We start from the raw sequence: 25,291 nt of genomic DNA, 5'->3' as shown, positions 1-25,291 counted from the left end.
GAACGCGTCACTCCCTCCCTGTGCTGGGCTGGGGGAGAGGCCGCGGTGTGAAAGGCCCTGACGCTGGGAGCTTGGGGGTGTGGGCAGAGCCAGTCCCAGCCCAAAGTGCCCTAGGGTCTCCGTCGGCACATCCCCAGCAATGGGCCTTCCACCCCTTCCCTAGCAAGGCTGCCCCCAGCCTGGTGTGGACTCCCTCGCGTTCCTCCTTTGGTTCCGGTCATGCCTCGGGTGGGAGCGCCACTTCCTCCAGAGCCACTCTCCATGGCTCCCCTCTGCTTCTCGATGCAGGTCCCGGTGGCTAGCGAGTCGCAGGGGGTGGTCCAGCAGCCGTTCCAGCAGCCGGTGCTGGTGCCCGCCAGCCAGTCGGTTCAGGGAGGGCTGCAGTCCAGCGGGATGCCGGTCTATTACAGCGTCATCCCCACGGCCCAGCAGAACGGCACTAGGTAAGGTGAGCGGCATCTCCGGCCCACCTCCGCTCGGAGAGCGAGGGGCCACGGTGCCTGCGGGGGGCCGTGCGGCGGGTGGTTGCTGGCTGCGCTGGCCTTGGTCAAAGGGGAGAGGATCAGCAAGGCAGAGTCGTGGGAGCCAGGGGGGGCCTTTGCTGCTGGGCTGGCAAGATTCTGGGCAGTGGGGGATAACCAGGGGGCACGTAGGGGGCTGTGTTTGGAGCCTCTCCTGCTCCAGAGTCTTAGGCACGGCTGCTGAGGAGCAGAGGGTTTAGCTCCTTCCAAGGCAGGCCTGTCGCCCACATGCCCAGGCTGTGATGTCCTCGGGCATCAGGGCAGGAAGGTGCAGGGCAGGTGATGCGCTGGGGTCCCCCATCCGTTCCTTCCCAGTTGGGCCGTGCCGTTCCACCCCATTCCTACTTGGAGCAGCAGCCCTGAGCTTGCAGCTGGAGCCCCCTGCTCACCCCGCTGGCCTTCCCTGCCCAACCGAGAAGTCGGGGCATCAGCATCGCCAGAGTTCCCTTTCTCCGAGCCGTAGTGTGGTGCTCCTCCCCAGAACCGGCTGCACTGCAGCAGTCCAGTGAGCCAGGAGCCAGCACACGGAGGGCTGCCCTGAGTCCCCGTGCGTCTGCAGAGCGGGGAGGTGACCCCAGCACAAACGGGTGTGGTCGCCCAGCCCCTGGGTTGGGGAGAAGCTGCCTCTCAAAGGCGGGGTCTGGGGAAATGCAGCTCTGACGCCTCACTGCAGCTCTCTCCTCCTGGCAGCCCCTCGGTCGGGTACCTGCAGCCTCCCGGCTCCGAGCAGTATCAGATGCCCCAGTCTCCCTCGCCCTGCAGCCCGCCACAGATGCAGCAGCCGTATTCGGGTAAGGAGAGACCGCCGGTTCCCAGGCTCACCCTGCCCCCTGCTGGGGCGCTGGGAAGTACCTTGGCGTCCTAGCCCAGGAGGGGCTGGCTCTCTGGGGGGGGTTGGTAACGCACAGCTGAGCCACCCGCTCCGACCCAGGCCAACAGAAGCGGTTGGTGGCTTCTGTGAACTGAGTCGGGTGGGTCTCAGCCCAGTTCCCTGCCCTCCACGGTCATCAGCAGACAAGCCAAGGCCGGGCTGGGGCCAGGCAGAGCCTGGTGTGGGGCAGCCAGCCCTGCTGCCCTGCCTGCTCTGGGAGAGACGCTGGGCGGCCAGGCTGCCCCTCCACCAGGGCTCTGTAGGGAAATTGGAGAGAGAGACGGAGGCGGCTCAGCGTTCGGACACTCTGGGACAGCCAGTGCGTTCGCCTAGCGAGCCAGGCGCCTGGGGGGAGAACTGGGGCAGGGCTGCTCCGCTCACACAGCCCAGCTCTGCGCCTCCCCCGTAGTGGCTGTGAGTGGTGCCCAGGGGCCCGGCCCCTCTGCCCATGGGCTAGCCAGGCATTTCAGCCAGGGCCAACGGGGCTCTTCCCAGCCTTCTGTTGGCTGGGCCTCACGTGCCATCTGCTGGGGGCACCGGGTATGGCAGCGGGCTCTGGGCGTTCTCAGACTCGACAGCCTTGAATTAGCTGGAATCAAGCTTTTAAAACTGTGGTGACAGGCAGGGGGCTAGGAGCTAGGACTCCTGGGTTCTATCCCCAGCTCTGGAGGGGAGTGGGGTCTAGATGTTAGCACAGGGGGGCTGGGAGCCAGGACTCCTGGCATGCGCTGGGCCTGGGCACCCAGGGCAGAGTGGTGTGGGCATTTGGGGGCACTGGTGCTGCTGGGGATGTTGAACTGGGCCCCCGGTGCATATCTGGGGGGCAGCAGGCCATGCAGGAGAGGCAGGTGTTAGGGGAGGGGTCGGGCGGGTACACAGGAAGTACGAGGGAGCGTGTCTCTAGGCTCCCAGGGGAGGGTGCCAGGGTTTTCGCACCAACACCTCTCTGTAGTCGACCGGCATTAGCCAAACCCCTGGGGCTGCCTGGCATTGCGAGCAGGCGGCCAGGACGGATCAGCTAGGTCAGGAGTGACCCTGCAACAGCTGCGCGGCCCGTGATGTCACCCTTCCCCTCTCCAGCTGGCTACGGGGCCGGGGGTCAGCAGCCAGGCCAAGGCCAGACCAGAGCGTTTGTGCCAGCCCAGCTATGGCTGCTTTCTTGAGCTGCCCCCCGCCCCTTCCCCCATCGGCCGGAGCAGGGTTTAGCGCTGGTAAATTTCCCTCATCCTCCTGCCAGCACCGAGGGAGCGAACACGGCCCCACCTGGCGCTGCCCCGGTCCCGTCCCAGCGCAGTGCAACCCCCAGTGTGGTCGGCCGGCCGGGCTGGGCCACAGAGAGCACAGAGCCCGGTTCCAGGTGGCACTAGCAGGCGCTGCTCCCACTAGGCTGCACTGCCTCCCTTGAGGAGCAAGGCTGGGGCTGGGGGGAGAAAGGAGGTGCGGGGGAGCGGAGTCGGTGGTGGCCAGGCCAGGGCACTGCTTTGCTCTCAGCATCCTGTTTCTTCCCCTGGGGGAGCCTGGCATGGTCTGGATCAGACCCCCCAAGAAGGACAGGAAAGGAACGCTCCCTAGGGTCCCTGTGCCCTGGAGCCACCCGCTCTGCCATCCTCGCCGCAGCCCCACGGGGTCACCCAAGTGCAGGCTGGGGCCCCGGGAGCTCCTGGCTTCCACTGCAGGTGGACACAGCGGGAGTGATGGGGGTGCAGTGCCAGGCATGGGGAGGTGAGGAATAGGGGGTGCCATGCCAGACACAGTGTCAGGCATGGAGATGCAGTGCCAGGCACAGGGAAGGATTGGAGTGCAGTGCCAGGCATGAAGACGCAGTGCCAGGCACAGGGAAGGATTGGGGTGCAGTGCCAGGCATGGAGATGCAGTGCCAGGCACAGGGAAGGATTGGGGGGCAGTGCCAGGCATGAAGATGCAGTGCCAGGCACAGGGAAGGATTGGAATGAAGTGCCAGGCATGGAGATGCAGTACCAGGCACAGGGAAGGATTGGGGTGCAGTGACAGGCATGGAGATGCAGTGCCTGGCTCAGGGAAGGATTGGAGTGAAGTGCCAGGCATGGAGATGCAGTTCCAGGCACAGGGAAGGATTGGAGTGCAGTGCCTGGCATGGAGATGCAGTGACTGGCACAGGGAAGGATTGGGGTGCAGTGCCAGGCATGGAGATGCAGTGCCTGGCACAGGGAAGGATTGGGGTGCAGTGCCAGGCATGGAGATGCAGTGCCTGGCACAGGGAAGGATTGGGGTGCAGTGCCAGGCATGGGGGTGCAGTGCCTGGCACAGGGAAGGATTGGGGTGCAGTGCCAGGCATGGAGATGCAGTGCCAGGCACAAGGAAGGATTGGGGTGCAGTGCCAGGCACAGGGAAGGATTGGAGTGCAGTGCCAGGCATGGAGATGCAGTTCCAGGCACAGGGAAGGATTAGAGTGAAGTGCCAGGCATAGGGAAGGATTGGGGTGTAGTGCCAGGCATGGAGATGCAGTGCCAGGCACAGGGAAGGATTGGAGTGAAGTGCCAGGCATGGAGATGCAGTGCCAGGCACAAGGAAGGATTGGGGTGCAGTGCCAGGCAAAGGGAAGGATTGGAGTGCAGTGCCAGGCACGGAGATGCAGTGCCAGGCACAGGGAAGGATTGGGGTGCAGTGCCAGGCATGGAGATGCAGTACCAGGCATTGGGAAGGATTGGGGTGCAGTGCCAGGCATGGTCCCCCCAGAAAGCCCCTGCACCACCGAGTGGAGGTTTCTGTAGCCAGGGGAGCTGCTCCCAGCCCCAGCTCCCCAGGCTCTGATGTGAGCACCCCTCGCCTGGCTGGGGGCAGGGGGTGCCAGTCCCAGTGTTGTGACCCTGGGAGCTCCCGTCCCAGCCGCCGTCTCCTCTTGGCAGGGGTGTCTCCGTCGGGGCCCGGCGTGGTCGTGATGCAGCTGAACGTGCCCAGCGGCCCCCAGCCCCCGCAGAACCCTCCCGTGGTGCAGTGGAGCCACTGTAAATACTATGGCCTCGACCAGCGGGGGCAGAAGCCGGGGGACCTGTACAACCCAGACACCAGCGCCCAGGTACAGGGCGGGGGGGCCCACTGCAGCCTGGGCGGGGCCCCGGCCTGAGCCTGATGCGGGCAGAGAAGGGCCCCAGGCACTAACCCAATGCCAGGGGGGCTGGGGGTCGGATTCAGCCCCTTACAGAGAGCCAGCTCAGCACGACCCCTTGGGGTGGGGGTAGGGGGCGCGGGGCCTGATCCGTGCCTCTAACCCTTTCCCCCGTCTCCAGGCCAGCACCCAGCTAACCAGCCCCATCACGTCCCCCACTCAGTCCCCGACGCCGTCTCCCGTGACCAACCTCAACAGCGTCTGCACAGGGCTCGGCCCGCTCCCGGTCCTCACTCAGTTCCCCCGGCCCGTGGGCCCAGCACAAGGTGAGAAGGGCGCCGCAGGTGAGACGGGGTGCAGGGAGCCTTGGAACCAGAAGAGCCTCTGCGGTGAAACTGGCCAAGCTCAGAGCTCCGAGGGGCCCGGGCCCAAGGCATGGGGTGGTCTTGACGGGGTGCATTGTGGGAGTTTGCATCCGGACAATGGGCCCTTGGCCTGGTCCCCTGGGAGGCGCCGGTGGCCAGAGAGTAAACCCTGACCTGCCGAGGCAGCCGTCGAACCTGCAGAGCAGTCGCTGGGTAGAGCCTGGCGCTCCAGGGAGCTGAGGCCTCTCAGCCAGCTGTTGCAGGGGGCGGAGCCTGGTGCCCCATGGGGCGGGGCCAGCTGTTGCAGGGGGCGGGGCCTGCTGGCCAGGTGTTACAGGACCCACCAGATGGGTCCATAGCGTGGGTTGCCTTGAAAACCCGAACTCAAGGCCTGCGAGTGTCCCATATAACCACTCACCCTGCTACTGTCACGTCCTCCCCGCCTCTCCGGCCTGTGCCCGTGAGACTGGTGCCCAGAGAGAAGGCCTCACCCCCTTGCTGCCCCCCCTGCTCACGGGAATGGCTGTGGCCGAGCTGACGCGCACGTCCCTGGCAGGAGCAGGGAGCGTGGAGGGAAGGACCATTTCCTGTGGGGTTCTGTAGCGCTGCACCCCCCTGCCCCAGCACCCCCAAATCTCTGCTTCTGCTTTCCAGGCGACGGGCGCTACTCTCTCCTGGGCCAGCCACTGCAGTACAATCTCTCCATCTGCCCTGCTCCTCTGCTGCCCAGCCAGTCCACCTACAGCACACACCAGGTAGGGGGAGTGCGGCCGCCAGCCCGGAGGCAGGCTGGGGTCCCCCATCACAGCCAGTGCTCCTCCTGGCCCCCGACTTCGGATGGAAGCATTGGCATTGCTGGGGCTGGAGATGTGGAGGAGTGGGGGGCTCGTGAATGGTCTTCCCTGTTCGGATTCGAGGGCTCTTTGGGGGACGCAGAGATTGGGGGGCTCCCAAAGAGGAAGCTGCTCCCTCAGTATGGGTCTGTCTGCGGCACTAGCCCACCCTCGGTGCAGGGACTCACTGGCCTGACGTCTCTGATGCTGTAGCCCTGCTCCTGTCCCCCGTCCCCCAGAATTGGACAGGGGAAGCCAGACCTGAGTCCCAAGGTGGGAAAACAGGAGACGTTTGTCCTTAATGGTGGGTTTTCAACCCAAAACTCTGTTTTTGTCAAACTCAAAACATAGAGAAAAAGTCCTGCACACCACACACAATTAACCTGTGGAACTCATTGCCAGGGGACGTTGTGAAGGCCAAGAGTATAACTGGGTTCAAAGTTCATGGCGGACAGGTCCATCAGTGGCTGTTAGCCGAGATGGTCAGGGATGAACCCCTAGGCTCTGTGTCCCCCAAGCCTCTGACGGCCAGAACCTGGGACTAGAGGGCAGGGGATGGATCACTCGGTAATTGCCCTCTTGTGTTCAGTCTCTCGGAAGCATCTGGCATTTGGATTTGGAAAAGGAACAAGCTTTGAAACTGCGGAATTTCTCGCCTACCTGTATAAAAGCCCAACAAACAATGCCCCCCCTTCAAACTCCAGCCAGTGGGGTCCCAGTCACCTTTGCCCCCCAGAAAGAAGCAAAATGTGGGGGATGGGCCCCAGTTTCCCCACCCTCAGGCCAGGAAAAAATTACAATAGTGAGTCAGTCCCAAAGAGTGCTCCCCCCCGGAGCGTGGCCCTTTGCAGACCTAGGCCCTGGTTGGTGCAGAGGGACGCTCGGGCTCCGCCAGGACATGCCCCGCGCTGCAGGATCGGGGCCCTAGCCCAGTGCCCGCAGCCCGTCTCTGAGCAGGCTGACAGCAGGCCAGCTGAGTTCCCATGTAAATAGTCCCTGGGCTGAAACGTCACTCTGCCCCCAGCCTCGCCCAAGCCGGACATCCGCACCGAGCGTCCTGCAGCATCTCCCCTGAGGTGGAGACGGGCGCAGGGAGCTAGCTGCTTCCTTGCTCCCTGGCCTGGGAGTGCAGGCTGGAAACGGCCCTTGCCTGTCCCCGCTCGGCTGCACCAGGGGCTGGGCTAACCTCTGTGCTCTGGGCACGCTGGCCAAGGGGCTCCCAGCCGGCTCTGCGGGATGGGGCGGCTTCTCCGGGTGACTCTGTTTTCGCTCTTCCAGGGCCAGACAGGGATGAAACACGGAAACCGAGGCAAGAGACAGGCCCTCAAGTCAGCGTCCACCGACCTCGGCACAAGCGACGTAGGCAAGTGACCTCGGGGGCTGCTCACGCCCACCCGTGCCTGGCCTTGGCTGGCAAACACCCCGGCCAGCCCAGCCTCCCGGGTGCCTCCCTCGCCAGTCACCTGCCCTTGTCACTGGGCCCTTGTCACTGGGCAGCAGGGACCGATCCTGGACGGGACCCGCTGGGGACTAGAGAGGAGAGACCCATGGTCCTCGGAAGTGCTGCCCGCAAGCCCCCTTAGAGAGTGTGCGCGGTGGCAGCGGAGAGGCCCCCGGGCCTCCCCCTCTGCCCCCACCACACATGGCACAAAGCGCAGCGCCCTGTGCTCCCCCAGCCGAGCTGCGTCCAGCGGCTGGAGGAGCGTGTGCCAGGAGACGCACACACTGCACTGTGGGGTGTGATCTAATGGTGGGGGGGGGGGCTGACAGCCAGGACTCCTGGGTTCTACCCCCACTTTTGGGGGGCAGTGGGGTCTCTTGGTTAAAGTGGGGGGCGGGGCTGGGAGCCAGGTTCTGTGCCCAGCTCGGGGAGGGGAGTCTAGTGGGTAGAGCAGAGCTTGGTGTCCAGACTTGTGGGCTGTTCCTCTCGCTGACTCCCTCTCTCTGCCTGTTTCCCCACCGAGATAGTAGCGGGGTGGCGCCTGTGAAGTGCTTTGAGATCCCCCAGCCGAAGCTGCTCACCTGGGGTTCTCTCCAAACGCCGGGCTCGGCAGCCAGCAGAGGGCTCTCTGCCGCCCCCCCAGGGAGCACGCTCAGCGCTTGCTAATTGGGGACAGGCTGCAAGGCAATGTCCTGCCACGGGTCTCAGGGGAGGCTTAAAATCCCCCCCCTTCCCCGCCCCGGATAAACAGCTGCAGCAGGGAGACCCCCTCACTCGGACAGTGGAGCAGGCAGGGGCCGGGGGATCTGTTACACGCTGGTTTAATATTAGCACAGAATTCGGTCTGCCGGGGCCCTCGAACTGCCGCTCAGCCCCGCCTGGCTCCCGGAGCCCGAGCCGCGGCCGCGACGCGCTCTGTGCCCTGACAGCTGCAGAGCACGGGCAGCTCGGCCTGCGGGCATGGCCTGGGCACGGCCCGGCTCTGCCCCCTGCGTGGGGCTGGCACAGGCGGGTGTGGTTCCGTTCTGGGCCAGGTCAGAAATTAACCACGGCCCCTTGGCATCAGCTGCTCCTGCCCTCCACCGGGAGCTGGGTTTGCCCTGAGTTCGGAGGCACCGGTGTCTGGGACTGGCCGTGCTGCCCGGAGAGGCTCCCCAAGGTGCCCCCCAAGGAGCCCTGAGTGCTCGGTCCCCCCTCAGCCCTCCCCACCCATGTCCCCGGGCCCGAGTCTGGCTCCAGGGTGGGGAGGCAAACTCTCCTGCCAGGGAGCGTCCTGTGCCCCGGGACAGGCTCTGCAGGGCTGCATGGGACGTGCATTGGCCCACCCACCGCAGGGAGAAGGGGGTGCCCTGGGGCATGAACTGCAGGGACTTCCCAGCTCCTGCCTCTGGGATTCAAGCAGGGACCGGTCCCCTCCCAGAGCAAAACCCAGCCCCCCCGCGCTAACCTCTAAGCCCTACTCCCTCCCAGAGCCGGGTATAGAACCCAGGAGTCCTGGCTGCCCTCTCCGCCTGCTCTAACCTGTAGATCCCACTCCCCTCCCAAACCAGGGAGAGAACCCAGGAGTCCTGGCACCCAACCCCCTCCCTCCCTGCTGTCGCTGGTTCCCAGCCGCTGACCTGGGCTTGTCTCCCCGCAGTGCTGGGCCGGGTGCTGGAGGTGACGGACCTGCCCGAGGGCATCACGCGCACCGAGGCCGACAAGCTCTTCACCCAGCTCGCCATGGCCGGGGCCAAAATCCAGTGGCTGAAGGAGACTCAGGGGCGGCGCGGGGCCGGGGGCGGCGCAGGCGACCACCACGGGCCGGCGGAGAACGGCCGGCACCCGGACCTCGCTGCCTTGTACACCGTGGTGGCCGTGTTCCCCAGCCCGCTGGCCGCCCAGAACGCCTCGCTGCACCTCAACAACTCGCTCAGCCGCTTCCGGCTGCGCGGGGCCAAGAAGAACTACGACCTGCGGGTGCTGGAGCGGGCCAGCTCCCAGTAGGCCCCCGCCGGCCCGGCCCCACCGCCCCCCCGCCGGCCGCGCGCCCGGCCTCTATTTATATGGACACAATGAAGAGATGAGAAATTGATGATGATTGGGGTATTTTTTTTTTTTTTTTTTTGAGTGGAAGAACATTTCCCCCCCCCCCTCACCTCCCGGTAACGTGCCCCCCACTGCCCCCCCCCGGACACGTGTCTCGTTTCGCCCCGCGTTGTGCCGTGGCGGGCACCGCGTTCAGTCGCACACGCAGGTGTTGGCTGGGTCTGGTCGCTGTACAGTCTATTTAATCCGGGGGGGCGGGGGCGGCGGGGGTTTGGTTTTGTTTTTAAATATAAAAAAAAAAAAAAAAAAAAATCGTCCATCACTTTAAAGCTGCTTCCGGTTTCTGTGCCCAGCGCGAGGGGTTAATGCGAGACGTGCCCCACTCATCTCTGGGACTGCCCCCTCTCCCCCCCTCACTGTACCCCTCCTGGGGTGGCACCAGTGGGGGAGGGGTGCTCACGGGGGGGAGTGTCGCCCCCACTCAGCAGCAGGGCCAAGGACCAGGCCTAGACACCTAGTAGGGTAGGGCCGAGCCCCCCAGTCCACCCCATTGGGATGGCAGTGTGGGGCAGTCTGGTGGCCCTGGAGAGGATCGAAGGGAGGGATGGCTCCCCGCTGAGCCCCATAGCCAGGGGCAGGCAGGGCCACATCCGTGCCCAAACTGGAGCCTCCAGGAACTGGCACCAACGGAGCAGAGCCCCTGCCTGCGGCATCGGCCCTGCGGCACTGAGCCGGGCCCCTGGGGGTGGAGCTGATCCCGGGCCCTGCACCCCCGCGGCACGGAGAGAGCCGGCCAAGCCTCGTGGCCTGTGGGCTACTGCTACCGGCCCTGGCTCGCTGCTCCGCCAGGCCAGGCTACGCTCGCCGTGGGAGAGGAGCGAGGCCCGGCACAGACCGCACGGCAGGCCCAGCGTCGGCCTGCAGCGCTCCAGCCTCCCGGGGGCCGGGCCAGCCCCTGCGGTGACGGGCAGAACGCACCAGAGAGGTAAGAGCCGACTGGAGGGGGCAGGTGGGGGATTCTCAGACCAGCCTGCAGGCAAATAGCTCAGCTCCTGGGCTGTGCCGCGGGGGCAGCAGGGCTGGGGCTGAGCAGGAGGGGGGTGTCCCTGGGAGGGGCCGTGCCCACCTGCGCCCCCCGGGGACGATAGAGTCTCAGGCTGGAGACCAGCGCTGCCCGCCGCAGAGCAGCCAGGGCCCCAGCCCTTCCCCTCTGTGGGGACTCTGGTGTTCGGGGTCAGCCTGGCAGAAGGGATTTCGGATCCACATGCACCAGAGCCTGACGGATTCTGGGGCAAACAGCCAACTCCTGGACGTAGCCCCCAGGCCTGAGCTCCCCACCCCGGGCGGCCTGGGTTGGGCCGAGTTCAGCAGCAGCTGGCCTCCCTGTCCCATCGCCGAGATGCTGGGGGGCAAGGAGCGTCCCGGCTGCACATCTCCCAGGCCAGTGCGGGGGTAGGACCCAAAACTCCCAATACTGGGGATGCCAAAATGTCCCTGGAAGTCTGGCCCAGAGCCTCCCTGCCCGGGGCGTTTAGCCGATTGCTCCTTGTCCCCTGGGCAGGCAGAGGAGTCGGGCGAAGGCCTGGCCATGGGGCCTGGAGACTGCTGCAGAGCGGCTGTCCCAGTCCCCGAGGACAGAGGTGTTCCCCACATGCAGGGGGACATGGACACAACCCCCCATGTGGTTTAAGCTTCCGCAGGAAGGGACAGGGTGGGAGCCCTCCAGGGACAGGGCCTGTGATGGCAGCTCAAGGCGGAGAAGCTGGTGGGGGGCAGGAAAAGGGGGTGCAAGCGGCCCCCTGAGAACTGCCCAGCCAGGGCCTCCCCAGCTGGCACCAGAGCGGCTCGGGGCGTGCCCCGCGTGCGCTGCATTATGGGTATTGTCTGCAGCCCAGGGCCATGGGGAACAGAACACAAGCTGGAGCAGCCCCGAGGCTGCTCTGACTTTGGGCCAGGCAGGGCCCCCCAACTAGAAGGACACAGAAGTGGCTTTACCCTGTCCCAGCCCGGTGACCGAGCCTCAGGCTCTGCATGGGGGGGATCAGGCAGGTCTGGGGGGCTCGCCCCACCGTCTGCCGGAGCCCAATGCCTGCAGGGAGGGAAAGCCTGCCAATATCTTGCTCCTCGGCCGCTGGGTCTCCCTGTTCCCAGGCAGAATCCTCAGAGCGCGGCTCCTTGGCCGGTGGACATAGCTCGGTGCATCCCGGGGGCAGAACGCGCTTTCCTGTCCCCGCGGGGACATGGGAACCGAACACCTGCAGCCCGGGTGCCCGTCCCATCTGTGGCTGGGCTGGCTACCCTGTGCCCGCGTCCACCGGCGCCCGGACCCTCCAGGCAACCAGCCAGCGGCTCCCGCCAGCCAGGCCCGCTCGTGTGCAGGCTCCAATTTCTCGGCGTCAGCTTCCCGCATGGGGCTCAGCTGTTCGCTCCCCTCTCGCCCTGTCACTCCGTCCCCGGCCGGCAGCCGAGCGCCCCTGTGCAGCCAGGCCCGGGGGTCGGCGCTGGCTGGTCTGGGGCAGCCGGGGCCCGTCGGCGCTGCTCCTGGGGAGGATTTACCCAGCTGGGAGGGAGCCCGAAGCTCAGAGGTGAGTCTCCCCCCTCCCCTCCCGCCCGGCCTGCTGTCTTTCTTCTTTCCCTGGCTGTGCAGCCGTCTCGGACACCCCCTTCCCTTCCAGACTGGGGCAGGGGGGCCGGCAGCCCCAAAGCGCCCCCGGCCTCCGCTATCGAGCGTTACTTGTGGCCCTGCCCCAGCTGTAACACACACGCCCCTGCGACAGGCGTGCACACACACACACGAGAGACGTCCCTGCTGTAACATACACCCCTGTCGCACGCACACGCACACGCCCCTGCGACAGGCGTGCACACACACACACGACAGACGTCCCTGCTGTAACATACACCCCTGTCGCACGCACACGCCCGTGACAGGCGCGCACACGCGACAGACAAACGTCCCTGCTGTAACATGCACCCATGACACACACACAGACACACTCACCCCCGCGACAGATACACGTCCCTGCTGTTACACATGCCCCTGTGACACACACACACACACACACACGCGCACGTACGTGACAGGCACACGCACACACAACAGACACGTTCCTGCTGTAATACACACCCCTGTGACACACACAGACACACGCATACACACCCCTGCGACCGACACACGTCCCTGCTGTGACACACACCCATGACAGACACACACACCCCTGCTGTAACATGCACCCCTGTGAGAGACACGCACACACACACGCCCCTGCGACACAGACACCATGCGGACACACCCCTGCAAGCTGGGGGAGCAAGGGCTCGTATGATGCCGGGAACTTAAAATAGCGTCTGGGCCGGACGTGTGGGGAGCTGCGGGCGTGGCCCTGCTGGGCACAGCAGAAAGGGGGCGATCGGTAGGTCCTGCAGTTGTGGGGCTGGGGCTGTCTACTCTCAGGGGCGCAGTAAGGCCTTGGCAGAGAAGCAGGGCCCTTGCCTTGACGCCGACTGGTGCTGTGTAAGCCCCCGGGCAGGTCGTTCGTCTGGCACCGTGGGCAGGAGCGTGGGCCCCCCTGTGCCCATGGATGCCCCGTACTGGGCCCCGGCGGGCGCTGCTGTGGGGCAGAGACGGGCACCGAGCTGGCTCATCCCGCGGCGCCGTCAATTGGCTACGGGTTAGCGGGTGTTGCCAGGGGAGCCCCCGGGGCCCCGTGACGCCTCTGCTCCCCCTTGCAGCATGACTGAGAGGGAGGCCCTGGCGCCGCCAGCCTCGCCCGCGCCCGGGGGGAAGCCAGCGAGCAGGGTAAGTGCTGCCAGGGGATTGGGCTCGGGATGGGGGGGCTGAGAGGTTCCCCCCGCCAGCGCTCCCTGGCCCTCTTGGGGGGGCTCCTTTCCAGGGCCTATCCTGCCTCCGGCCCCACTGCCTGCCAGTCGGGGGGACGCAGGTCCCTGTGTCCCAGCAGCTGGGACCCCCCCAAGTCCCGGGGATGTCATGAGTTGGGGGTGTCGGTGGGGACGTGGCCTGCTGCCCGCGTGCCCCCCACCTCCCCGTGCCCAGGTCTCCGCGGCCGGCACGCCCAGCCCGTTATGCCAGTGCAACGGGTGCCCTGCGCACACTCCTGCAGGGAGGGGTTGGGGGTCCTCTGCCAATGCTGCCCCCCCCGGCACAGCAGGCCCCAGAGAGTGGGGGGCCTAGCGAGGGGGCGGAGCGAGCTGGGGGTGCAGGGGGCAGTCGTGGGCAGCAGAGGAGGTGGCTCTGGCACCCACAGCAGCCTGGGGTGTGCAAAGGAGACGAGGGGGGGCGTCGCCAGCCCCCCCGGCTGCACCCAGCCGTTCCCTCTGGAGCCAGGACACCGTCTGGGCTCCTGCTGCATCCATCCATCAGGGTGGCCTCGCCTGGCCCGTGGGGCATGAGCCCGGATCCGGGGCTCTGTGCCGGGATGGGGGAACCCCAGGCCAGGTGCCCTGCTGAGGGCAGGGGGCGGGGGTGTGTGGCCCGAGCGAGGGGCTGGGGGGGCAGGACTCCTGGGTTCTATCCTGGCTGTGCCACTGACTCTCCGTGGGACCCTGGGGCAAGCCCCCGTTTCCCCCCCATGCCTCGGTTTCCCCCGGGGAGGGGCGTCAGTGTCTCCGAGGTGCCCAGTGTCTCCCCCCCCCCCGGCCCCCCAGCTCCGGGCACTGAAGCAGCTGTTCCTGCGGAGGCCCAAGGAGGAGCCACCGGCGGAAGCGCAGCCCAACGGGGAGCTGGTCAGCCCCACGGGGGGGCCCCTCTACTACTTCTACGAGGAGGAGGAGGAGGAGGAGGAGGAGCCTGAGCCGCCCCCCGAGCCCCAGAAGCCCGTCAACGACAAGCCCCACAAGTTCAAGGATCAGTACTTCAAAAAGCCCAAGTTCTGTGATGTCTGCGCCCGTATGATTGTCCGTGAGTAGGGGGCGGGGGGGCATGGCTGGGGAGGGTGGCGGTCCAGGGGGGAGGGGCCAGGGAGGCCGGTGGGGGGGGGGATAGGACAGGACATGGCTGGGGGGATGGGGGTGGGGGACATGGCTGGGGGGATGGGGCATGGCTGGGGAGGGGGGCACAGGCAAGGAGGAGGGAGGGGGTATTTAGGCCAGAGAGGTAGGGAGCATGGATGAGGAGTGGGCAGGGGGCACTGGCCCAAGGGGGCAGGGGACACGGGGGGTGGGGGGGGGACACCTTACTGGGGGGGGCAGTGACCCACACAGAGGCAGCCCACTGGGACTCCGCCCCTCCTCCCCGTGGCACTTTGGCCAGTCCTGGGGGACAGTAACGTGGCCCCTGCTGCCCGGCTCAGTGGGACACATGGGGGTTGAAGGGGCCCGATGGCCGCCCCCTCCCCAAGGAGACATCCATTCCCAGGGCTCTGTGAAGCCAGTCGCGGGGGGCGGGACACACTGCCCCTGTGCCAGCCCTGATCCCTGCTGGGGGGGTCCCTGTCCAGCCTCCCGCCCCCTCTCCCGTTCCATGGCTGGGACGTTTAATCGACCCGTCTTTGTCCCCCCCGCCCCCCAGTGAACAACAAGTTTGGCCTGAGATGCAAGAACTGCAAAACCAGCATCCACCAGCACTGCCAGTCCTACGTGGAGATGCAGCGCTGCTTCGGGAAGATCGTGAGTCCGGCCCGGCCCCCCTTGCTCCAGTGGGGAAACTGAGGCACGGGGAGGGGAAATGACTCACTGAGGTCCCACAGGTTTAGAGGGTAGAGCTGGGGTAGAACCCAGGAGTCCTGGCTCCCAGCCCTGTCCCGCTCTAACCACCAGACCCCACTTCCTTCCAGAGCTGGGGTAGAACCCAGGAGTCCTGGCTCCCCTGCTCTAACCCATTGCCCCACCGCTCCAACAGCCAGGGATAGAACCCAGGAGTCCTGGCTCCCAGCCCCTGCTCTAACCACGAGACACCCCCCGCCCCCGAGCTGGGCTAGAACCCAGGAGTCCTGGCTATGCAGGCCTCTGTCCTGCCTCGGTAACTCCCCCGTTCTCTCTCTCGCTCCCAGCCCCCCGGGTTCCGCCGGGCGTACAGCTCCCCCCTCTACAGCAACCAGCAATATGCCTGCGTCAGGGAGCTGCTCTGTAAGTACCAGCCCCTCCCCTGTGGGGGGCCACAGACCCCCCCCACCCCATAAGTGGAACAACCTCCGCCCCCCCCCCGGAACTCACCGCCCCCTTGTGGTGTCTGACTCAGCGGCAGCCAATCGCAGCGACCCCGTGTTCGAGACCCTCCGGACGGGCGTCGTCATGGCCAACAAGGAGCGAAAGAAAGGGCAGGACGATAAGAAGAACGTGAGCTGGAGGGACGGGGGGGCCATGCTGGCAGGGGAAGGGGGTCCCCAGGGTGGGCGCTGGTGGGGGGAGGAAGTGCCCCAAAGCCGAGGCCTGTGGGGGGCCGCGGGGGCAGGGGTGGAACGTCTGGCGCAGGCTGGGGGCGAGGCCAGGCTGCCCTGGCATGGGGCGCTCTGGCGAGGGACCAGAATCTCCCTGCTGCGTCTTGGGGACCCGTCCACGGGCTGGGAGGTGAGGATCTGCACCCCAAATGTTATGGCAGCCACTGGCGTCCCGGCAGCCACACACAGCGCGTGGTTCCCGGGCTCCCGCTAAGCCCCAGCGCCCCGTTCCCTGCCCCCCACAATCCACCAGGACCCTGCCCAGCCCCAATGTCCCATTCCCTGTTAACCACAACCCAATGGGGCCCAGCCCGACCCCAGTGCCCTGTACCTGCCCCCCACTATCCGCCAGGGCCTTGCCCAGCCCCAGTGCCCCATTCCCTGCCCCCACCATGCCCTGCCCAGCCCCTCGTTCTCTGCCCCCCACCGTCTGCCAGGGCCCTGCCCAACCCCAGCGCCCCGTTCCCTGCTACCCACAATCCAATGGGGCCCAACCCAGCCCAGCCCCCCCCGTTCTCTGCCCCCCACCATCCCCAGTGTTCTGCCCCAATCCCTGTTCCCTGCCCCCCACAGTCTCCTGGGACCCGACCCAGCCCCAGCGCCCCATTCCCTGCCCCTCCCCATCCCCAGGGTCCTGCCTAGCCCCCTGTTCCCTGCCACCCACATTCCCGCGGCGCCCGGCCGGCGCCCCCTCTCTAACCTGCTTCCCCGTCTCTCTTCCAGCCCTTGGCCACCATGATGGACGAGGAGTCGGAGCCTGGGAAGCACGAACTGGGCAAACTCGAGGCAGGTGCGAGCTGCAGGGGTCTGGCCGGGGCCTGCCCAGCTCTGTGCCCCGTGATGCCAGGCAGGGCTTCCGGCCCAGTTGTTTTCCTGCCACCCCCGCACCTGCCCTGGGGTCTTAGCAGCAGGGTGGAGTTTGTGGGGTGTTGCCCACAGCCTGGGCCCTGGGTGCTTGGGGGAGGGGGGGACCCATCTGTTAACTTGGTAAATGAAACTGAACCCCCCTTTCTCCTCTTCCTTCCTGTGCTTCCAGGCAACCCAGAAGGGGACAAGAAGGCAGAGAAAAGCACCCCCGACGACAAGGTACCCCCTCCTGGACCCCCCTTGCACTTCTCTGCCCCTGACCCCTACTCCTGGGGTCACAGCCCCCTGACAAGGTGTCACGGAGTGCCCGGGCGATGCTCTGGAACTGCTCCCCATGAAGCCAGTCAGGACTCTGGGGCAGTCGCCTTCCGGTGAGCAGCCTGTCCGCAGGGCAAACAGCTCACACGGCTTCCACCTTCCTGGGTCTGACCTCGGAGCATTCAGCATCCTCTGCCCCTCCGTGTGCTTCCCACAGCGAGACCGCTCAGGCGGGGCTCCTGGGGAAGCCAGAGGGTCCTGCACCCCAACTTCGCAGTCAGACGGGACTCTCAGCCAGCCAGTAAAACAGAGGTTTATTAGACGACAGGACCATGGTCTAAAACAGAGCTTGCAGGTGCAGAGAACAGGACCCCTCAGCTGGGTCCATTTTGGAGGGCAGTGAGCCAGACAACCACGTCTGCACTTCACTCCATGTCCTAGCCAGCCCCAAACTGAAACTCCCTCCAGCCCCTCCTCCTCTGGGCTTTGTTCCTTTCCCGGGCCAGGAGGTCACCTGATTCCTTTGTTCTCCAACCCTTTAGCTCCCACCTTGCAGGGGGGAAGGGCCCAGGCCATCAGTTGCCAGGAAACAGGGTATCGGCCATTCTCTGTGTCCAGACCCCTGCACACACCTGCCCTCTAGGGCTCTGCAGTGATCATACACCCTTACCCCACCACCTAGATACTTAAGAACTGCATAGGGGAAACTGAGGCACCCCCACAATATTCGGAGGAAACATTAAGAACAGTCCCACTTCGTCACATCTCTCCCCCTTCGAGGTCGAACTGAGCGGGGTCACTTTAGCCGGTGACCTGGGGAAGTTCGAAGCCACCAATGTTCCCATGGATGCCCCAGCGTCTCTGCCATTCCTTGGTAGGAGTTACACCAGACCCTTCCAGTTTCACGCCCTCCCTTAGGTCGGGGGTGGTCGATAGCACTCGCAGGCCGCATGTGGGAAGGTTTCTGCGGCCCGTGCCCTTTGGCCACCCCAAAACCCCAGGGGGTCAAACTTGGATTGGGTCTTCTCCCCAACAAGCTGGCCAAACACAGCCACTTGGTTATAGGACTGTTTAAGTTTCTTAACAGCTTTCACTCCATCTGAGACCTTCTCAAAGCTATCCCCACTGGGTCTTTCAACAGGACAGTCAGTGGATCCATTCACAACAGAAAATTTCTGGCTGTTAGGAACTGAAACTTTCTTGATTAAATCACTTTCACACCCTTCAGTGGCAGTAAACTGCTTGCAAAGACTCCATGAGGATTCCTTTCCCTAGGGCTTTTCTATGCAACAATTCACCCCTCCCAGAAATTCTGCTCTTACCCTCTTTACCTAGGGCTTGCTCTAGAGGAACACGTTCCTGAGCAACAACAGACTCTTTCTGGGTCTCCCTTACATCCAGAATTACCTCTGGCCCATCCGGCGGATACCTACACAATCCCCTTTCAGGCAAACTGACAGACTTCCTAGATAAAAGGTCAGAAGCCTTCTCCTTCCCTTTGCCACACACAAGTTCAGGAATCTTTTCCTTCTTGCTACAGGTTTCCACACCCTCCATAGGTAACACAATCACATCACCTTCACGCTCTCCTTGTGCCCTGGCTAGGATCTCACCCTGATTAGACAGAGTTGCGACACCCTTTCCCAACCACACACGAGCAACAGGCAAAATACAAGCACCAGAATTGTCTGGTCTCTGGGATTTTACATAGACACTAACTGGATGCGACCTAGTTACAGGGCCATTCTCCTGAGCAGACACAAACTTAGGACCCTTCCCTTCCTGGGCTTTAGCTGAATCCAGAACCAACTCTGAGTCAACTGCATGACGCTCAACCATCACAGGCTGCAAGGCCCCTTCTGTCTGCTCCACAGACCAAGAAGAGCCGGACACACTTTCTCCTTTACCGGACACACAGCTTGGGATCTCATTCCCCTTGTCCCAGCACACAAGGCTGGTCACAGACAACTGCTTGGAGACTGGGGTAGCTCCCTCCATAGGCAAGTCAACACCCCTGACAGACACAGGCATGTTTCCTTCACTGTCCCAATTCTCCACCCAGCTTAACAGGTAAGGTCCAGGGACACTCATCTTCCACCCTCCTCGCCTTCCCACACTGTTGACTAGACACAGCCATCAGCTCACAAGGCTGCCTAGGCTCATCCAAACTTTCCTTACCAAGCACCTTGCCACTCCCAACAGATCCCCTGCCCTGCCTGTGTCTCCCCCCACTCAGCTGGGGTCTCAGCTCCCACTGTGTTCAGTGCTGCCCTTCCTGTGCCAGTGGGGGTAGGCAGCGAGCTCGCTGCTTTCCTCACTGCAACAGAGCCAGCCTGAGCCCCCTCTCCAGAGTGCAAGGGCGCAGGGAGCATCTCTCTGTCCCACCCAGCCCCAGGGGTCTGGTTACAGGCAGGTAGGTAGCCTGAGCCTAGCGGCTCCTCCCTGCTGCCAGCCAGGTCATCTGCATTTTCACTGACCTTTTCCCTCTCCACCGATTGGTTCCCTGTATTCAAATTCAAACCCTTGGCCGTTACAGGAGCAGGGCCTGGATCCTGTCCCAAAGAGACACAGTCACCCCCCAACAGGGTCTCGCAGCTGGTGTCCTGGAGCACCCCAACGACCAGCCAGCCCCACCCCTCCTGGGTCTGCACAGGGATCTGGACCATAGACAGGGTGAGGGGCTTCATCCCTGGGACCCTCACCCAGCTCACACAGCCCCTCAGCATCTGAGGCTGCACCACCCAGGGCCTGACAACAGTTCTCTCTGTCCCAGGATCTCGCCATCCCAGGAATGTCTCCCCATTGACCATCACCTTCCGCTCCCACTGGGGGTCCGAGGGGCCTGGCCCCAGGAAACTCCACACAGACATATAGGTTGGGGTCAGGAGTGGGAGCCTGTCCACCTCCCCACCCATCTGGCTGACGGAGTCTGTGGCCTTGGGACCCAGCAAGGGAGCTAGACACCGGGGCTTTTCCGCAGGGTCCCCCTGGTTCAAATCGCCAGCCTGCTCAAAGGCAGTGAGGTGGGCATCCACATCCCCCCCCTCCTTAACCAGGGGCAGCAATTTAGTCTCAAGGTTCCCTGCGGAACTGGCCCCCCGGGGTCTATCCCCACTCACCCCGGGGAGGTTCCCTAGGCCTCTCCGCTCCCCCACCGCCAGTTCATGCTGCTGCTGCTTCTGCAGCTCTTTCTCGGGCTCTCGCTGTCTCTCACGGTCCTCTCGCTCTCTCGGACTCAGCTCCAATCCCGTCCATCTCCGATCCCCGGATGGGGAACCCGATCGTGAAGACCCTCGTCTGGTCGGGGACAGGAGTCTTGGCGATGCCTGGCTCCCACTCCAGCTGCTCCCAGATCCTGCTATAGCCCCATTTGGGGTCAGGAATCTGCTCCTTAGAGCGGTCATCCTCCTCCAGCTGCACGATGAACTGTGCTTTGGTGAACTTTCCAATGCGCAACCCTCTCTTTTTGCACAGGGTTACAATGTCCTTCTTCAGGAGACGGTGACAGGCCATCACTCCGCTCTTCCCAAGTTGTTGTGGACTCACAGGCCTGTGTGCTCTCAGCTCCCCACGGTTTCCAGGGAGAACCCCTCGTGTGCCAGCCCTTCTCGAGGTCACCACCTCTTTGCCAGGGTCGAGCTGCAGACTCCTCCGCCCCTGGGACCACTCGCTGCAATCCCCCGGGGGACCCTGTTACTGCAAAAGTCCTTTTCTCTGGTCACACAATCCTAGGGGTTAACCGCCCCCTGAAACCGTCTCTCTCTGAATCTTCAGCACGCCTAGTCCCCCTCAATCCCCCTTTGTTTTACTGCTCCCCAGTCACTTACTGCGGGAAGTGCCATCCACGGGGTGCAGTAGATCCCACCTCTGCCACCAGTTGTCACGGAGTGCCCGGGCGATGCTCTGGAACTGCTCCCCATGAAGCCAGTCAGGACTCTGGGGCAGTCTCCTTCCGGTGAGCAGCCTGTCCGCAGGGCAAACAGCTCACACGGCTTCCACCTTCCTGGGTCTGACCTCGGAGCATTCAGCATCCTCTGCCCCTCCGTGTGCTTCCCACAGCGAGACCGCTCAGGCGGGGCTCCTGGGGAAGCCAGAGGGTCCTGCCCCCCAACTCCGCAGTCAGACATGACTCTCAGCCAGCCAGTAAAACAGAGGTTTATTAGACGACAGGACCATGGTCTAAAACAGAGCTTGCAGGTGCAGAGAACAGGACCCCTCAGCTGGGTCCATTTTGGAGGGCAGTGAGCCAGACAACCACGTCTGCACTTCACTCCATGTCCTAGCCAGCCCCAAACTGAAACTCCCTCCAGCCCCTCCTCCTCTGGGCTTTGTTCCTTTCCCGGGCCAGGAGGTCACCTGATTCCTTTGTTCTCCAACCCTTTAGCTCTCACGTTGCAGGGGGGAAGGGCCCAGGCCATCAGTGTCCAGGAAACAGGGTGTCGGCCATTCTCTGTGTCCAGACCCCTGCACACACCTGCCCTCTAGGGCTCTGCAGTGATCATACACCCTTACCCCACCACCTAGATACTTAAGAACTGCATAGGGGAAACTGAGGCACCCCCACAATATTCGGAGGAAACATTAAGAACAGTCCCACTTCGTCACACAAGGTACCCCCTTTCTGTACCCCACTGCGACCTCTCCCCCTGGGGTCACAGCACCCCTACTGACAAGTCCCCTCCCATCCTCCCCCATGGGCGGGGCCCGGCTGCAGCCAAGCTCTGGGGTGGGAAGAGGCCGTGGGGCGCAGCCAGGGCAGGGCAGTTCCTGCTGAGAGCACTCAGGGCCTGGCAGCCAGATGGTGCCCATAGTCCCTGCCCCACCTGCTGCTGCTCTGACCCCGTTCTCCCGGCCCCCGCAGAACAAGAAGCCCCAGCCCGGCTTCCTGCAGACTCATTACTTCGTGGCGCTTTATCGCTTCAAAGCCCTGGAGAAGGACGACCTGGATTTCCAGTGAGTTTGGGGGGCTGGGGGGCTGTGTGTGACGAGCGCCCCGGGCCTGGCATATGGCACTAGCCCCCGAGGGATGAAATTGTCCTTGGAGGCACGTCGGTCGCAGGGTCTGTCTCCGCCGGTTGGCATCCACATTATGCAGCTCGGCTGCCCCCCGGGCGCAGAACTTGTGAGCCCGGCTTCCAAACACCGCTGGGTTCAGACAGACGAAGAAATACCAGGGGTGGGGGTCGTTCTGTGCTGTCAGCTCCTAAGCCATTCGCACACGCTCGGGTCCCGTCCTCACGCCTGCCTGGGCCACGGGGAGAAAGAGCCTCCCTTTTCCAAACAAGATCTCCCCTCGTCACAGGACTCCGGGAGCTGGAGCTTTCAAAAGCTGCCATGGCTGCACTGCTTACAGCCAGGAGAACCACAGCTGAGATCAGGGCCCCAGGGTGCCGGGCGCTGCACAGACAGACCCTGCCCTGCCTGAGATCGGGGCCCCCTGGTGCCGGGCGCTGCACAGACAGACCCTGCCCTGAGCTCTCAGTCCAGACACACAGGGGAAGGGGGGATTCCCCCAGGTTCATACTCGGGGGGTTCGCTCCAGGTCACACAGGGAGTCGGGCCGAGCGGGGCATTGATCCTCGATCTCCGGGGGCCCAGCGCAGGCCCCATGAGGCCACGGAGGAGCGAATGCAGCGGCCAGTGGTTGAGGAATCTGTGGGGCTGGGAAGAGGCTGCCCCACCCAGCTGGCTGCCCCAGAGCCGTGGCGTTCTCGCTGGGGCTGGTGTCCGAGATCCCAGGGCCCCGCAGTGCCAAGGATGGGCCCTGCCCCGCAGTGCTTAGCCCAAGTCCCTTCCCTTGCAGCCCAGGGGAGAAGATCACGGTGGTGGATGACTCGAACGAGGAGTGGTGGCGGGTAAGGAGGGGTCTTTCCAGTCAGCTGGGGAGGGCTCCGGGGTCTCGGCAGCAGCGGGGCGCATGGTGGGGGCAGCGCCTGGGGGGTTAGAGCTTAAAGCCGGTGGATCTTCAGCACTCAACGAGGGTGAGGGGCTGCCTAGAGCTTCTCCCCAATCCCGGCCCGCAGCCCCCTGCTAGCCCAGCCCTGGGTTCACCCCCCGGCCCTGCTGGGGCCCCTCACTCCTGATCCCCAGCTCCTGCTAGCCCAGCCCGGGGCTCCCCCCATGCAAACAGCTTTGCCAATGTCCGCACCCCGCAGTCCCAACCCGTCGCTTGCACTGTTCTAGGCCCGGCATGTTGGGGGAGGGGTGGTGTCCTTGCAGGCTGGGCTGCTCCCAGTGACCCCCCCGCCCCCCTCCCCGGTGTGACTCCTTGCAGGGGAAGATCAGTGAGAAAATTGGCTACTTCCCCCCGAACTTCATCGTCCGGGTGCGAGCGGGCGAGCGGGTTCACAAGGTCACCAGGTCCTTCGTGGGTAACAAGGAGATCGGGCAGATCACGTTGAAGAAGGATCAGGTGAGCACAGAGCCAGCTCCCCGGGTGGGGGCCTCACCCCTCCCCGACACGCCCCCCCACCCCCCCACCCGGTCCTTCTGCTGCACAACCAAGAAACACGCCATCCACCTCTGGCACCAGCAGCTCAGGGCATGGGTGCCCGGCCCCGAATCCCTGACGCCTCCGTGTTCTCCCCTCCCAGGGCAGGGGAGCCCAGCCCTGCACCCCCACGCTGCATGAGGCCCAGTCCTGCACCCTGATCCATCCCTCCCCCCTTCCATTCCCCAGTGGTCCTCACGCCTCTCTGCCCCTGTTCCCCTCCACCTGCATGGATGCCTAGCCCTACGTCTCTGCCCCCGCGCTCCCTCTGTCTCTCCTGCTCTGCATCCATGTGCCCCACTGCATCTCCGACCCCAGCCCCACCACTGCCCCATGGGCAGCCTGCTCTGTGTCTGGTTCCCAGTGGCGTCTAACCTGCCCCCCCTCCGGGGTACCCTCCTTCCTTCCCCCCAGATCGTGGTGCAGAAGGGGGAGGAAGTGAACGGGTACGTCAAGGTCTACACCGGCCGCAAGGTGGGGCTCTTCCCCGTCGACTTCCTGGAGGAGATCTGAGCCCGGGCCGGCGCCGGCAGCGGTCTTTAGCCAAGGGGCGAGCGGGCTGGGCCTGGAGCCGCGCCTCATGCCCGAACACGGCCCCCGGGGAGCATTTCCTTAGAGATCGCTCCTGGGGGTAGCTGCAGATGGAGCCCCCCTCCTGGGATAAATGCCCCGCGTCGCTGCAGGGAGCGGATCCTCAGCGGGGATATCGGTGCTGGGGTGCCAGCTTGGCCATGATCCGTCAGCCGCCTTGGCCCGGGACGCGTGGCAGGCTGGGGCAAGCAGCAGATCCCTTGTTTGCTCTCTCCGGAGGATGGAAGCGGGGTGGTGGGGCCAAGGGGGGCAGAGAGGAGCTCCCCCAGGACATTTCTCTCCTGCCACGCTCACCGACGGGCAGAAGCGGGTGTGTGTGTGTTTGCACTTAGGGCTGGGGTACCTTGAGGTGTCTCCCTTCCCCGGGGTGTGTGTGTGTGTGTGGTGGTGGGGGGGGTTACCCTGGCTGTTGCTGGGGGTTTGCAATCTTGCTACGTGTTGTCAATATATCCATGTTTCCCCTCCCAGTTTGTTCTCTCTGGGGACCCGGGGCGTGGGGGTGTCGGGGCTGCGCTCTGGGGAAGGGGCTGCGGGGCTGGGGCTTGGTTGGAGATGCAGGGGTGGGGGCGATGCAGGTGAGGTGGCTCGGAGGTTTGCATGGGGCACTGCCTGGGGGCAGGGGTTGGTTTGAGCCACGGGGGGTTCAGAAGGGCATGCAGGTGCGTGGGGGGAGAAGGGTTTGCTGGCTTATGCCCCCTCCCTCTCTGTGCCCTGGCATCCTCTGGCACCAAGGCCTGGGGGGGGCGATGCAGCTGTGCAGCCAGCAGGGGGCACTCCCGGCACAGCGATTGGCCTTTCTCTGCGGCTCTCTCCTTTCGGGCTCTCGGCTGGGCTCCCCCATTTGAACAGGGCAGGGTTTTGCATCCGTAAAACTCCCACAGCCTGGCCGCTTGGTGTCCTGTTGTGGCCCAGGGAGAGGGAGGACTGGGCAGTGGGCCGGGGTGGCGGCTGGCTTGGATCTAGCCCTGGGCATGAACTTGCTTCCCGTCCCTGGCTGCTCAGGGTGACCTGACTTTGCTGGGTCTCAGCTGGGGCCGGTGCGTGGGGTGAGCCAGCCCGGGGAGACCTAGGGTCCTCGATCCACCGCGAAACTGTCTCCTGTCGTTTTAACCCTTGTCGCCAAATTCCCGAATGAGCATTTCTTGCTGCCAGCGATCCGGGGGCCCCAGCGGGGTGGCTCACGCTCGTATCCCCGCCCCTGTGCGTCCATCAGAGGGGGCCACCGTGGGGTTTCCTGCACGACGTTTTAGCGCCGCTCCCCCTGCCCGGGGAGATTTCCCGCTGTCCCTCGAGGCTGCTTTCCCGGCCCGCGGCCCCAGCGTCGGCTGCCTGCAGGACGGGCAGCTCCCACCACAGCAGCGGGAAGTGGACGCCCCATGCAGCTCGGAGCCGAGCCCCATCTGGGCCTTGTCTCCACTGGGGAATCATGAGCATGTGTTGGTGACCCACATTAGCCAGTGAGCAGGAAGCTGGGGCTTTTTTGGGGAGATCCAGGTGCCGAAGCTGGGATTGCAACTCCTGGGTAGCTGAGAGAGGCAGGTTGGGG

General features: G+C 64.6%; 2 protein-coding genes across 15 annotated transcripts in view; both read left to right on the top strand.

Moving 5' to 3' along the window:
* Window positions 1-9,117, top strand: part of R3HDM2 (R3H domain containing 2) — a 105,897-nt gene extending 96,780 nt beyond the window's left edge. For all 14 annotated transcript variants that reach the window (XM_074935495.1, XM_074935497.1, XM_074935496.1 and 11 more), the window contains 7 exons: window positions 289-443; window positions 1,212-1,312; window positions 4,278-4,447; window positions 4,659-4,803; window positions 5,497-5,597; window positions 6,954-7,038; window positions 8,756-9,117. In XM_074935495.1, coding sequence (XP_074791596.1) covers window positions 289-443; window positions 1,212-1,312; window positions 4,278-4,447; window positions 4,659-4,803; window positions 5,497-5,597; window positions 6,954-7,038; window positions 8,756-9,102 — 1,104 coding nt within the window. In that variant the 3' untranslated portion in view covers window positions 9,103-9,117. The remainder of the gene's footprint in view (window positions 1-288; window positions 444-1,211; window positions 1,313-4,277; window positions 4,448-4,658; window positions 4,804-5,496; window positions 5,598-6,953; window positions 7,039-8,755) is intronic.
* A 3,661-nt stretch (window positions 9,118-12,778) lies between these two features.
* Window positions 12,779-23,932, top strand: STAC3 (SH3 and cysteine rich domain 3). Its single transcript, XM_074935299.1, has 11 exons — window positions 12,779-12,943; window positions 13,810-14,062; window positions 14,672-14,769; window positions 15,153-15,228; window positions 15,341-15,438; window positions 16,263-16,329; window positions 16,576-16,625; window positions 21,526-21,617; window positions 22,468-22,519; window positions 22,939-23,076; window positions 23,569-23,932. The coding sequence occupies exons 1-11, from the start codon at window positions 12,878-12,880 to the stop codon at window positions 23,665-23,667; spliced, it is 1,089 nt and encodes a 362-aa protein (XP_074791400.1). The 5' UTR covers window positions 12,779-12,877; the 3' UTR covers window positions 23,668-23,932.
* Window positions 23,933-25,291: the final 1,359 nt, after the last annotated feature.

The sequence above is a fragment of the Natator depressus genome, chromosome 20, assembly GCF_965152275.1.
Source record: "Natator depressus isolate rNatDep1 chromosome 20, rNatDep2.hap1, whole genome shotgun sequence".
In the NCBI taxonomy this organism is placed as follows: domain Eukaryota; kingdom Metazoa; phylum Chordata; order Testudines; family Cheloniidae; genus Natator; species Natator depressus.
Note: the sequence above shows the minus strand (reverse complement) of the source record. Positions and strands in the feature narration are given on the sequence as shown.